General features: G+C 44.2%; 1 protein-coding gene across 2 annotated transcripts in view; it reads right to left on the bottom strand.

Annotated features, from left to right (window-relative positions):
- The window catches only part of LOC128689515 (urocanate hydratase), a 296,064-nt gene that overhangs the window by 172,203 nt on the left and 110,272 nt on the right, over positions 1-13,589 (bottom strand). For both annotated transcript variants that reach the window (XM_070086477.1, XM_070086478.1), the window contains exon 4: positions 12,995-13,185. In XM_070086477.1, the coding sequence (XP_069942578.1) occupies positions 12,995-13,185 (191 nt within the window). The remainder of the gene's footprint in view (positions 1-12,994; positions 13,186-13,589) is intronic.

The raw sequence follows: 13,589 nt of genomic DNA, 5'->3' as shown, positions 1-13,589 counted from the left end.
CGTACGAACCACAGCCCGGCTGCTCCGGCACCGGCATTAAGTATCTGCCCAGCTCTATCTCGAAGGTAGCCAGGGGCCTATTGGTAATTCCCCTTATACATGGTGAGAGGCTGTTGAACAGTCTTGGGCCCCGGACACTTATGGCGTTTCTCTTAGTGTACCAATGACGCCCCTACTTTTCATTGGGGTATTTTGCATCGCCTGCCCAGTCTTTTAATTTGATTTCTTTGTGCAGATTCGGGACCATTCCTTGTAAGATTTTCCAAGTGTAGATTTTGATATATCTCTCTCGCCTGCGCTCCAGCGAGTACAAGTCAAGTGCTTCCAAGAATTCCCAGTAGTTGAGGTGCTTGATGGAACTTATAAGGACAGTAAAGGTTCTCTGTACACTCTCTAGATCTGCAATTTCACCTGCTTTGAACGAAGATGTTATTGAACAGCAATATTCCAGCCTAGAGAGAACAAGTGATTTGAAAAGGATCATCAATGGCTTGGCATCTCTCGTTCTGAAAGTTCAACCTCATCTGTAAATATATTGAACAACCATAGTGACATCACACATCCTTATCTAAGGCCTACTTTTACTGGGAAATCATCTCTGTCTCTCTCGAACCTACTCTAACCTGAGCCTCACTATCCTCGAAAAAACTCTTCTCTGCTCTCAGTAATCTACCTCTTATTCCATACATTTGCAGCATCTTCCACATTTTTCCCCATCTACCCTATCATACGTCTTTTCCAAATCCATAAATGCCATTAAAACCTCTTTTCACATATCTAAATACTGTTTACCTATATGTTTCACTGTAAACACCTGGTCCACACACCCCCTACCTTTCCTAAAGCCTCCTTGTTCATCTGCTATCCTATTCTCCGTCTTACTCTTAATTCTTTCAATAGTAACTCTACCATACACTTTAAAAGGTATACTTAACAGGCATTTACCCATGTAATTTTTACAATCTCTTTTGTCTCCTTTGCTTTTATATTACGGAACTATACATGCTCTCTGCCAGTCCCTAGGAACCTTACCCTCTTCCATGCATTTATTAAATAAAAGAACTAACCATTCCTAAACTATACCTCCTACCCGGCTTTTAACATCTCTGTCTTCATCCCATCAATCCCAGCTGCTTTACCATCTTTTATTCTACCCACTCCCTCACGCACCTCTCCAACACTCACAATTGGCTCTTCCTCACTCCTACAAGATGTTATTCCTCCCTGCCTAATACACAAAATCACAGCTTCCCTATCCTCATCAACATTTAACAATTCCTCAAAATATTCCCTCCATCTTCCTGAGACCTTCAATTCTCCATATAAGAAGTCCCTTCTCCTATTTTTAACTATCAAATCTATTCGTTCCCAAGGCTTTCTCAACTTATTAATCTCACTCCAAAACTTTTTTCTTATTTTCAATAAAATTTGTTGATAATATCTCACCCACTCTCTCATATGCTCTCTTTATACATTTCTTCACTACTCTCTTAACCTCTTTTTCTCACCATGTACTCTTCCCTCCTTGCCTCACTTATACTTTTTCTCTCTTACTATTCTCTTTGCATCATCATTCCACCAATCTCTTTTCTTCCCTCCCACACCCATTTTCCTGTAATCACTAACTTCTGTTGAAGACTAATACAACATTCTTAAACCTACCCCATACTTCTTCAATCTCATTTTCTATACTCTCACTAGCCCATCTATCCTTCAGTAGTTGTTTATATCATACCCTAGCTATCTCCTCTTTTAGTTTATAAACTTTCACCTCTCTCTTACTTGATGCTTCCATTCTCCTTATATTCCATCTACCTTTTACTCTCCCAGCAGCTACAACGAAAAAGTGATCTGATATCTGTGGTCCCTCTATAAACACGTACATCCAGAAAGTCTACCCAAAATTCTTTTATCTACCATATATTACCTATAATCAAACCCCTTTCTATACAATGTTCAGTCAAATGCTCCCCATTATCATTTACACCTGGCACCCCAAACTTACCTACCACACACTCTCTAAATGTTTCTCCTACTTCAGCATTTAGGTCCCCTATCACAATTACTCTCTCACTTGGTTCAAAAGTTCCAACACACTCGCTTAACATTACCCAAAATCTCTGTCTCTAGTCTACACTCCTCTCTTCTCCAGGTACATACACACTTATTATGACCCACTTTTTGCAACTGACCCTTATTTTAATCCATATTATACTTGAATTTATACATCCGTGTTCCTTCTACTCCTTTCATAACTAATCCTTCAACATTATTGATGCCCCTTCCTTATCTCTAATTCACTCAGATACTACTGACTAAATCAAATATATTTCTCCCAACTGAGATTCTCCTAACCCCCCTTCAGTTTTGTTTCGCTTAGAGCCAGGACATCTAGCTTCTTTTCATTCATAACACTAACAATCATCTCTTTCTTATCATCTGCACTACATCAACGTTTTTTAAAAAATCCCAGTTTTATTAAGTTTTTTCTTTTATAGAAGTTTATACAGGAGAAGGTGTTACTAGCCCACTGCTCTCGGCATTTTAGTTGCCTCGTACGACACTCACGGCTTACGGAGGAAAGATTCTGTTCCAGCTCCCCATGGAGATAAGAGGTGGTAAAGGAGAACAAGAACTATTAAGGAAAATGAAGAAAAATCCAAATAGTGCGTATATATATGTGTGTGGATGCCTGCTTAGTGTGACCTAAGTGTAGGCAGAAGCAGCAACATATACCTCTTGTCCCGCATGGTTACAGGCCAGAAGAAAAACACCAGCAATCCAACCATCGTGTAAAACAATTACAGGTTTCCGGTTCACATTCTCTTGGCAGGACGGGTAGTACCTTCCTGGGTGGTTTCTGTCTGCCAACCTTCTACCACAGGACGGTAGTGCCTCCCTGGGTGGTTGTTGTCTACCAATCTACTACCACAGGACGGTAGTACCTCCCTGGGTGGTTACTGTCTACCAACCTTCTACCACAGGACGGTAGTACCTCCCTTAGTGGTTGCTGTCTACCAACCTACTACCACAAAACGGCAGTGCCTCCCTGGGTGGTTGCTGTCTACCAACCTTCTACAACAGGACGGTAGTACCTCCCTTAGTGGCTGCTGTCTACCAACCTACTACCACAAGACGGTAGTGCCTCCCTGGGTGGTTGCTGTCTACCAACCTTCTACAACAGGATGGTAGTACCTCTCTTAGTGGTTGCTGTCTACCAACCTACTACCACAAGACAGTAGTGCCTCCCTGGGTGGTTGCTGTCTACCAACCTTCTACAACAGGACGGTAGTACCTCCCTTAGTGGTTGCTGTCTACCAACCTACTACCACAAGACGGTAGTGCCTCCCTGGGTGGTTGCTGTCTACCAACCTTCTACAACAGGACGGTAGTACCTCCCTTAGTGGTTGCTGTCTACCAACCTACTACCACAAGACGGTAGTACCTCCCTGGGTGGTTGCTGTTTACCAACATACTACCACAGGACGGTAGTACCTCCCTGGGTGGTTGTTGTCTACCAACCTACTACCACAGGACGGTAGTACCCCCCTGGGTGGTTGTTGTCTACCAACCTACTACCACAGGACGGTAGTACCCCCCTGGGTGGTTGTTGTCTACCAACCTACTACCACAGGACGGTAGTACCCCCCTGGGTGGTTGCTGTCTACCAACCTACTACCACAGGAGCATAGTACCTCCCTGGGTGGTTGCTGCCTACCAACCTACTACCACAGGAGGATAGTACCTCCCTGGGTGGTTGCTGTCTACCAACCTACTACCACAGGACGGTAGTACCTCCCTGGGTGGTTGCTGTCTACCAACCTACTACCACAGAACGGTAGTACCTCCCTGGGTGGTTGCTGTCTACCAACCTACTACCACAGGACGGTAGTACCTCCCTGGGTGGTTGCTGTCTACCAACCTACTACCACAGGACGGTAGTACCTCCCTGGGTGGTTGTTGTCTACCAACCTACTACCACAGGACGGTAGTACCTCCCTGGGTGGTTGTTGTCTACCAACCTACTACCACAGGACGGTAGTACCTCCCTGGGTGGTTGCTGTCTACCAACCTACTACCACAGGACGGTAGTACCTCCCTGGGTGGTTGCTGTCTACCAACCTACTACCACAGGAGGGTAGTACCTCCCTGGGTGGTTGCTGTCTACCAACCTACTACCACAGGACGGTAGTACCTCCCTGGGTGGTTGTTGTCTACCAACCTACTACCACAGGACTGTAGTAAATCCCTGGGTGGTTGCTGTCTACCAACCTACTACCACAGGACGGTAGTACCTACCTGGGTGGTTGTTGTCTACCAATCTACTACCACAGGACGGTAGTACCTCCATGGGTGGTTGTTGTCTACCAACCTACTACCACAGGTCTTTAGTAAATCCCTGGGTGGTTGTTGTCTACCAACCTACTACCACAGGACGGTAGTACCTCCCTGGGTGGTTGTTGTCTACCAACCCACTACCACAGGACTGTAGTAAATCCCTCGGTGGTTGCTGTCTACTAACCTACTACCACAGGACGGTAGTATCTCCCTGGGTGGTTGCTGTCTACCAATCTACTACCACAGGATGGTAGTACCTCCCTGGGTGGTTGTTGTCTACCAACCTACTACCACAGGACGGTAGTACCTCCCTGGGTGGTTGTTGTCTACCAACCTACTACCACAGGACGGTAGTACCTCCCTGGGTGGTTGTTGTCTACTAACCTACTACCACAGGACGGTAGTACCTCCCTGGATGGTTGCTGTCTACCAACCTACTACCACAGATGGCTAGTACCTCCCTGGGTGGTTGTTGTCTACCAATCAACTATCACAAGACGGTAGTGCCTCCCTGGGAGCTTGTTGGCTACCAACCTACTACCACAGGACGGTAGTACCTCCCTGGGTGGTTGCTGTCTACCAACCTACTACCACAGGATGATAGTATCTCCCTGGGTGGTTGTTGTCTACCAACCTACAACCACTGGACGGTAGTACCTACCTGGGTGGTTGCTGTCTACCAACCTACTACCACATGATGATAGTATTTCCCTGGGTGGTTGTTTTCTACCAACCTACTACCACAGGACGGTAGTGCCTCCCTGGGTGGTTGCTGTCTACCAACTTACTACCACAGGATGATAGTATCTCCCTGGGTGGTTGCTGTCTACCAACCTACTACCACAGGATGATAGTATCTCCCTGGGTGGTAGCTGTCTACCAACCTACTACCTCAGGACGGTAGTGCCTCCCTGGGTGGTTGCTGTCTACCAACCTACTACCACAGGACGGTAGTACCTCCCTGGGTGGTTGTTGTTTACCAACCTACTACCACAGGACGGTAGTACCTCCCTGGGTGGTTGCTGTCTACCAACCTACTACCACAGATCGGTAGTACCTCCGTTGGTGGTTGTTGTCTACCAGTCAACTACCACCAGACGGTAGTGCCTCCCTGGGTGCTTGTTGTCTACCAACCTACGACCACAGGACGGTAGTACCTCTCTGGGTGGTTGTTGTCTACCAACCTACTACCACAGGGCGGTAGTGCCTCCTTGGGTGGTTGCTGTCTACCAAACTACTACCACAGGACGGTAGTACCTCCCTGGGTGGTTGCTGTCTACCAACCTTCTACCACAGGACGGTAGTACCTCCCTGGGTGGTTGTTGTCTACCAACCTTCTACCACAGGACGGTAGTACCTCCCTGGGTGGTTGTTGTCTACCAACCTTCTACCACAGGACGGTAGTTCCCTCCTGGGTGGTTGTTGTCTACCAACCTTCTATCACAGGACGGTAGTTCCTTCCTGGGTGGTTGTTGTCTACCAATCTTCTACCACCGGACGGTAGTTCCCTCCCTTGGTGGTTGCTGTCTACCAACCTTCTACCACAGGATAGGACGGTAGTGCCTTCCTGGGTGGTTGTTGTCTACCAACCTTCTACCACAGGACGGTAGTACCTCTCCTGGGTGGTTGTTGTCTACCAACCTTCTATCACAGGACGGTAGTTCCTTCCTGGGTGGTTGTTGTCTACCAACCTTCTACCACAGGACGATAGCACATCCCTGGGTGGTTGTTGTCTACCAGCCTACTACCACAGAAAGGTAGTACCTCCCTGCGTGGTTGTTGTCTACCAGTCTACTACCAAAGGACGGTAGTACCTCCATGCGTGGTTGTTGTCTACCAACCTTCTACCACAGGATGGTAGTTCCCTCCTGGGTGGTTGTTGACTACCAACCTTCTACCACAGGACGGTAGTACCTTCCTGGGTGGTTGTTGTCTACCAACCTTCTACCACAGGACGGTAGTTCCCTCCTGGGTAGTTGTTGTCTACCAACCTTCTACCACAGGACGGTAGTACCTCCCTGGGTGGTTGTTGTCTACCAACCTTCTACCACAGGACGATAGCACATCCCTGGGTGGTTGTTGTCTACCAGCCTACTACCACAGAACGGTAGTACCTCCCTGCGTGGTTGTTGTCTACCAGTCTACTACCACAGGACGGTAGTACCTCCATGCGTGGTTGTTGTCTACCAACCTTCTACCACAGGATGGTAGTTCCCTCCTGGGTGGTTGTTGACTACCAACCTTCTACCACAGGACGGTAGTACCTCCCTGGGTGGTTATTGTCTACAAACCTTCTACCACAGGATGGTAGTTCCCTCCTGGGTGGTTGTTGACTACCAACCTTCTACCACAGGACGGTAGTTCCTTCCTGGGTGGTTGTTGTCTACCAACCTTCTACCACAGGACGGTATTCCCTCCTGGGTGGTTGTTGTCTACCAACCTTCTACCACAGGACGGTAGTTCCCTCCTGGGTGGTTGTTGTCTACCAACCTTCTACCACAGGACGGTAGTTCCCTCCTGGGTGGTTGTTGTCTACCAACCTTCTACCACAGAACGGTAGTTCCCTCCTTGGTGGTTGTTGTCTACCAACCTTCTACCACAGAACGGTAGTTCCCTCCTGGGTGGTTGTTGTCTACCAACCTTCTACCACAGGACGGTAGTTCCCTCCTGGGTGGTTGTTGTCTACCAACCTTCTATCACAGGACGGTAGTACCTTTCTGGGTGGTTGTTGTCTACCAACCTTCTACCACAGGACGGTAGTTCCCTCCTGGGTGGTTGTTGTCTACCAACCTTCTATCACAGGACGGTAGTTCCTTCCTGGGTGGTTGTTGTCTACCAATCTTCTACCACCGGACGGTAGTTCCCTTCTTGGTGGTTGCTGTCTACCAACCTTCTACCACAGGACGGTAGTACCTTCCTGGGTGGTTGTTGTCTACCAACCTTCTACCACAGGACGGTAGTTCCCTCCTGGGTAGTTGTTGTCTACCAACCTTCTACCACAGGACGGTAGTACCTTCCTGGGTGGTTGTTGTCTACCAACCTTCTACCACAGGACGGTAGTTTCCCCCTGGGTAGTTGTTGTCTACCAACCTTCAACCACAGGACGGTAGTTTCTTCGTGGGTGGTTGCTGTCTACCAACCTTCTACCACAGGACGGTAGATCCCTCCTGGGAAGTTGTTGTCTACCAACCTTCTACCACAGGACGGTAGTTTCCTCCTGGGTGGTTGTTGTCTACCAACCTTCTACCACAGGACGGTAGTTCCCTCCTGGGTGGTTGCTGTCTACCAACCGTCAATCTCCAACAGATGTTTCCTTAAGAAATAAATACCTGAGTATGGTAACAAATAGCTTACGCAGGTTATTTGATAAATAAAATTAACTAAGAGCATTATGCAGATCGGAAATAATTGCCAATGAACCGACTAAAAATTATAAATACTCACTAGTTAAATTAATAACGGAGTATAAACAATTGTATTATGCTAGCAGGTTTAATTAATTTGAAAGGGGATGTGAAAAAAAAACGTGAGAAACACTTGACGTCTGGACTCCATTGAACCAAAACCAGAAAAAAAATTATGAATAAATAGTTTACGAATCCGAGACATCTTTTTTCTGGAATAAGAATACCCAAATGCTGCCTAGGTGTCTCATTTATCACAAAAATGATTATAAATGAATCATATATACTTTACCAATAAATTAAATGATCTATTCTCTACTGTTGGTTCATGACTAGATAGTAATATCCCAAATTGCAATGCGCAAGCAACTGATCACCTTGCAGGAAACTGATCGCCTTGCTGGAAACTGATCGCCTTGCAGGAAACTGATTTCCTTGCAGGAAACTTCCCCAGCTCTCTCTGTCTATCTCCGGATAATCTCCTTGGGTTATATTGATAGTTAAATCACTGAAGGTAAAGAAGGAAACCTAGTCTGTTTACCACTATAACTGAACACTTAATAAGTTTATGTACAATCACCCACCATCGTCTCAGTGCTCATTACTCATTACAAACCATGTTCAGGGTAGCCAGGGTTACCCCAACAGATGTCAACAACTATAAGCCAATATCTAACTTACTCTTATTATCTGTAATATTCGAGGAACTAATACAATGAACGAGGGTACTCTTAGTGCTGTACATTATACGTAATCTCTGGCAGTGTGTTTCCAGGCCATGGAAAAGCACGAATGATGCCATAATAAAAATGGTTGGCCTAATTTATGCAACTCTTGAAAGCAGCAAATATAAACTGGTTTCTTCATAGACCTTAGGAAATTTTCCGATACAGTAGACTATAATATCCTTATTCTTTGCCTAGAACACCAATTAGTTAGGTTAATGACAGACACCTATATGTCTCCATCAATAACACAGCCACATTAACCTAACCTGTAAACAAAGGGGTGCCTCTGGGCAGTGTCCTTGGCTCTCTGCTATACCTAACTTACATCACTGAGCCTTCCAATGCATCTCAAGTATCTGAATGGGAGAACATTTAGATCTAGTGTCTCTTAATATTACTATTTATGATGAGTTCATAGACATCTAAGACATCTACCAGGATGGCTACCAGTAAACTCACTCTTAATATTGACGAGACTTTCTGCATAATGTTTGGAAACAGAGCTATAAATATGCAGCTTAATATATTTATAAATGATTCACTCATTATTAGACAAAATATGGAAAGATTCCTTGGCAATACTTTTAGAGTAATTTAAGGAGTCAAAACTCGCACCTAACACATATCCAAGGTTTCCAAAACAGTTGACATCAAAGATGCCTTATTATATGCCTCAGACAGCAGTACTAACTCTGTTCCACTCTCAAATCTCTCCGTACCTCACCTATGGAATTTGTGACTTTGTATATAATGAATCATATCGGAGAAGAGTTTTAAAGGCAAAAGTAACTCAAGAAAAAGCTGTCGTATAAATAATTACTCGTGCAAGCACTAGACAACACACGACGTTACTCATCAAACGTCTAAACGTATTCATACTACTTTGCCGACAGTACATACAGGACAATCAATTCAGACATAAACCGAACTCCGAAACTTTTCTTGAGAAGCTAAAACAGAAAACAAGATACAAATAACTTTCTCACATTCCTCATGTTGGACTCAACCTGAGTTAAAATATAATTCCCATAAAAAGACCCAAAAATTTGGAACTCTGAGGCAGAAAATTCCAAACATTTCCTTTCTGCAAACCTCTATAAAACCCGTTTTAAAGTACCTTTTAAATGTGATTCATGACAGAAAAAAGACCCACGTTCAAGATCCACGTTCAAGACCCACGTTCAAGACCCACGTTCAAGACCCACGTTCAAGACCCACGTTCAAGACCCACGTTCAAGACCCACGTTCAAGACCCACGTTCAAGACCCACGTTCAAGACCCACGTTCAAGACCCACGTTCAAGACCCACGTTCAAGACCCACGTTCAAGACCCACGTTCAAGACCCACGTTCAAGACCCACGTTCAAGACCCACGTTCAAGACCCACGTTCAAGTCCCACGTTCAAGACTCACGTTCAAGACCCACGTTCAAGACCCACGTTCAAGACCCACGTTCAAGACCCACGTTCAAGACCCACGTTCAAGACCCACGTTCAAGACCCACGTTCAAGACCCACGTTCAAGACCCACGTTCAAGACCCACGTTCAAGACCCACGTTCAAGACCCACGTTCAAGACCCACGTTCAAGACCCACGTTCAAGACCCACGTTCAAGACCCACGTTCAAGACCCACGTTCAAGACCCACGTTCAAGACCCACGTTCAAGACCCACGTTCAAGACCCACGTTCAAGTCCCACGTTCAAGACTCACGTTCAAGACCCACGTTCAAGACCCACGTTCAAGACCCACGTTCAAGACCCACGTTCAAGACCCACGTTCAAGACCCACGTTCAAGACCCACGTTCAAGACCCACGTTCAAGACCCACGTTCAAGACCCACGTTCAAGACCCACGTTCAAGACCCACGTTCAAGACCCACGTTCAAGACCCACGTTCAAGACCCACGTTCAAGACCCACGTTCAAGACCCACGTTCAAGACCCACGTTCAAGACCCACGTTCAAGACCCACGTTCAAGACCCACGTTCAACCATCTTGTTGATTTACATCCATCGCTCATCCTTGTTTACTTCTTGTTTCAGCTTTTTATCTCCTCCCATATACAGGGTGTTTGAAATATATAGACCCAATGTCAAAGCAGTTTGCTTTGAAATTGGGTCCACCGTTTTGAAACACATTGTATTCTTCAATAAAACCCAGATGTTTGACGTCAATTATACGTAGGATGATCAATAAAACCCAGATATTTGACGTCAATTATACGTAGGATGATCAATAAAACCCAGATATTTGACGTCAATTATACGTAGGATGATCAATAAAACCCAGATGTTTGACGTCAATTATACGTAGGATGATCAATAAAATCCAGATGTTTGACGTCAATTATACGTAGGATGATCAATAAAACCCAGATATTTGACGTCAATTATACGTAGGATGATCAATAAAACCCAGATATTTGACGTCAATTATACGTAGGATGATCAATAAAATCCAGATGTTTGACGTCAATTATACGTAGGATGATCAATAAAACCCAGATATTTGACGTCAATTATACGTAGGATGATCAATAAAACCCAGATATTTGACGTCAATTATACGTAGGATGATCAATAAAACCCAGATGTTTGACGTCAATTATACGTAGGATGATCAATAAAACCCAGACGTTTGACGTCAATTATACGTAGGATGATCAATAAAACCCAGATGTTTGACGTCAATTATACGTAGGATGATCAATAAAACCCAGATGTTTGACGTCAATTATACGTAGGATGATCAATAAAACCCAGATGTTTGACGTCAATTATACGTAGGATGATCAATATACCATCTTCTCATATCTGTATAAGATGATCTTTACATGACTATAATTGCATTTAATTGCATCATTAGTTCATAATTAGTAACTAACTTGTAGTATTTATATATACTGAAATAATCTTTAAAATATATTGCATTAAATTTTATTATTTATAAACAACGTCAGCTAAATGTTGAAATGATTTTATTTCTGTTTAGTGAATGATGTTGCAAAATTAATCTTTTTTTAACAATACCATGAAGACACAGGAAACAATAATTCAAACTATGTAATTCTTACTGGTAGATTATTAATTTTTACCCAAAATGCTGTGAATATCCTTTGAGCTTCCAAATTATTGAATATTTTGTAATGTGGTGATTAGAGATCAAGAATTTTAATCTTAATACTAACATGATGGGGGGAAAAAAGACAAATGAATCATAATTTGAGCATTTATCGACGTTTCGCCCCCACAATGGGTTTTATCAAGTCACAAAAAGACCTATTTGGGACGTGGTAAAGGTCACTGTGTGTGCGGAAGGTTGTTGATAAGGGACTATGCAGTATTTGTGTCTTTTTTCCATTCATGTTCAAGGCACAGTCATCAGATGAGCAGACACAGGATGGCATTACTTTGCTACCTGGAGGGCATTCCGGGGATCAATGTCCCCGCGGCCTGGTCCACGACCAGGCCTCCCGGTGGATCAGGGCCTGATCAACGAGGCTGTTACTGCTGGCCGCACGTAATCCAACGTACGAACCACAGCCCGGCTGATCCGGCACCGTCTTTAGGTATCTATCCAGCTCCCTTTTGAAGACAACCAGAGGTCTTCCCGTAATGCCCCTTATTGCTGGTGGGAGGCTGTTGAACAGTCTTGGGCCCCGGACACTTATTGTGTTTTCTCTTAGTGTACCAGTGACGCCCCTACTTTTCACTGGGGGTATGTTGCATCGCCTGCCAAGTCTTTTGCTTTCGTATGGAGTGATTGCTGTGTGCATATTAGGGACCAGTCCCTCCAGAATCTTCCAGGTTGACTGTACATACTGTACTGTACGTACTGTACTGTACGTACTGTACATCAGTAAATAAATTGCTGAGGAAACTGAGCTGATGAATGAGATACTGGGAGATTAACAAAAAAAAAGGCACAATGCCATGACTGGAACAATACACAGATAACTCTCACATAGGAGGAACTTAAGACGTTACGGCCCGACTTAGACCATTTACAGTCATACAGTGTGACTTTGTAAATGGTCCAAGTAGGATCGAAATGTAGTCGTAAGCTCCTCTCTCTCCTACGTGCGGGTTATTTGTGTATACTGGGAGATTATATCACTAGTTGATACCGGCATAATCAAATATAAACTTTGACAGATCAGCTGCTGTCATATTCTGCTTGATAGTCGGAAATAATCACGAATTCAGAGACAATTGACTCACGAATGTTCAGGAAATGTCAAAATTTTTCCACAAAATGCCTTATTACCAGACATTTTTGGAAAAATATCTTTACATATTGCAAATTACTCGTTAAAATCTTACAATCACATGTAACTATAGTGTAATGTAGTGTATCTCATTTCATGGCTGTATAAACTTAGTTTAACATTAAACTGCATTGAAATATTGTACATTAAATTGCATCCGAATCCTTCGACTGAAGATACCGCAGACCACAAATTTTCTGATACTCGACCTCTGCAACCACAGATCAGTAAGTACACACAAACACAAGGAACTTACATTGTAACTCCCATGGCGAACATATCATCATAATTCACTCTTGTGGAATAGCTGGGAATGACCATGCCGTTTGTGATGACCAGCCTGGGTGAACGAGGGTCAGAGGGGAAGAGACCGAGTGGATGACCAGAGTAGAGTACCAGAGTCTGGTCCTCCATCATCACTGAGAGGTAATGCAGCACCAGCCACACCTGCTCACGAGAAAAACACATTCAAGGCTCATCATATTTAGTTTTATTTTCGTTGGAGAGGTTATAAATTTTGTTAAACAACATATATAATAAAATATGCTGCCAATGGTAGTTACGTATGTTGTAGCAATGGAAGAATTACCGATAATATGTTGGGTAACGGTACATATGTGCAGCTAATGTGGCATTTAATTGTGGCAAAGTTTCGCACTCCAGAAGCTTTGTCAAGGCGTTACAAACATCACAAGGAGACAGAAGGTATATATAGGTAAGGTGAGGAGAAAGAGTATAAGTATTGCTATAGGCCAACAAGCCCGTGTTTTAGGCAATACAGCAACTTTTGGTTACTAAGTAGTGGCAGGTTCATTGTTCAGACAACTCTTGCTAATATGTCAGGCATGACG

The sequence above is a fragment of the Cherax quadricarinatus genome, chromosome 18 (assembly GCF_038502225.1).
Source record: "Cherax quadricarinatus isolate ZL_2023a chromosome 18, ASM3850222v1, whole genome shotgun sequence".
NCBI classification, from domain to species: domain Eukaryota; kingdom Metazoa; phylum Arthropoda; class Malacostraca; order Decapoda; family Parastacidae; genus Cherax; species Cherax quadricarinatus.
This window is presented reverse-complemented; position numbering and strand designations above follow the sequence as displayed.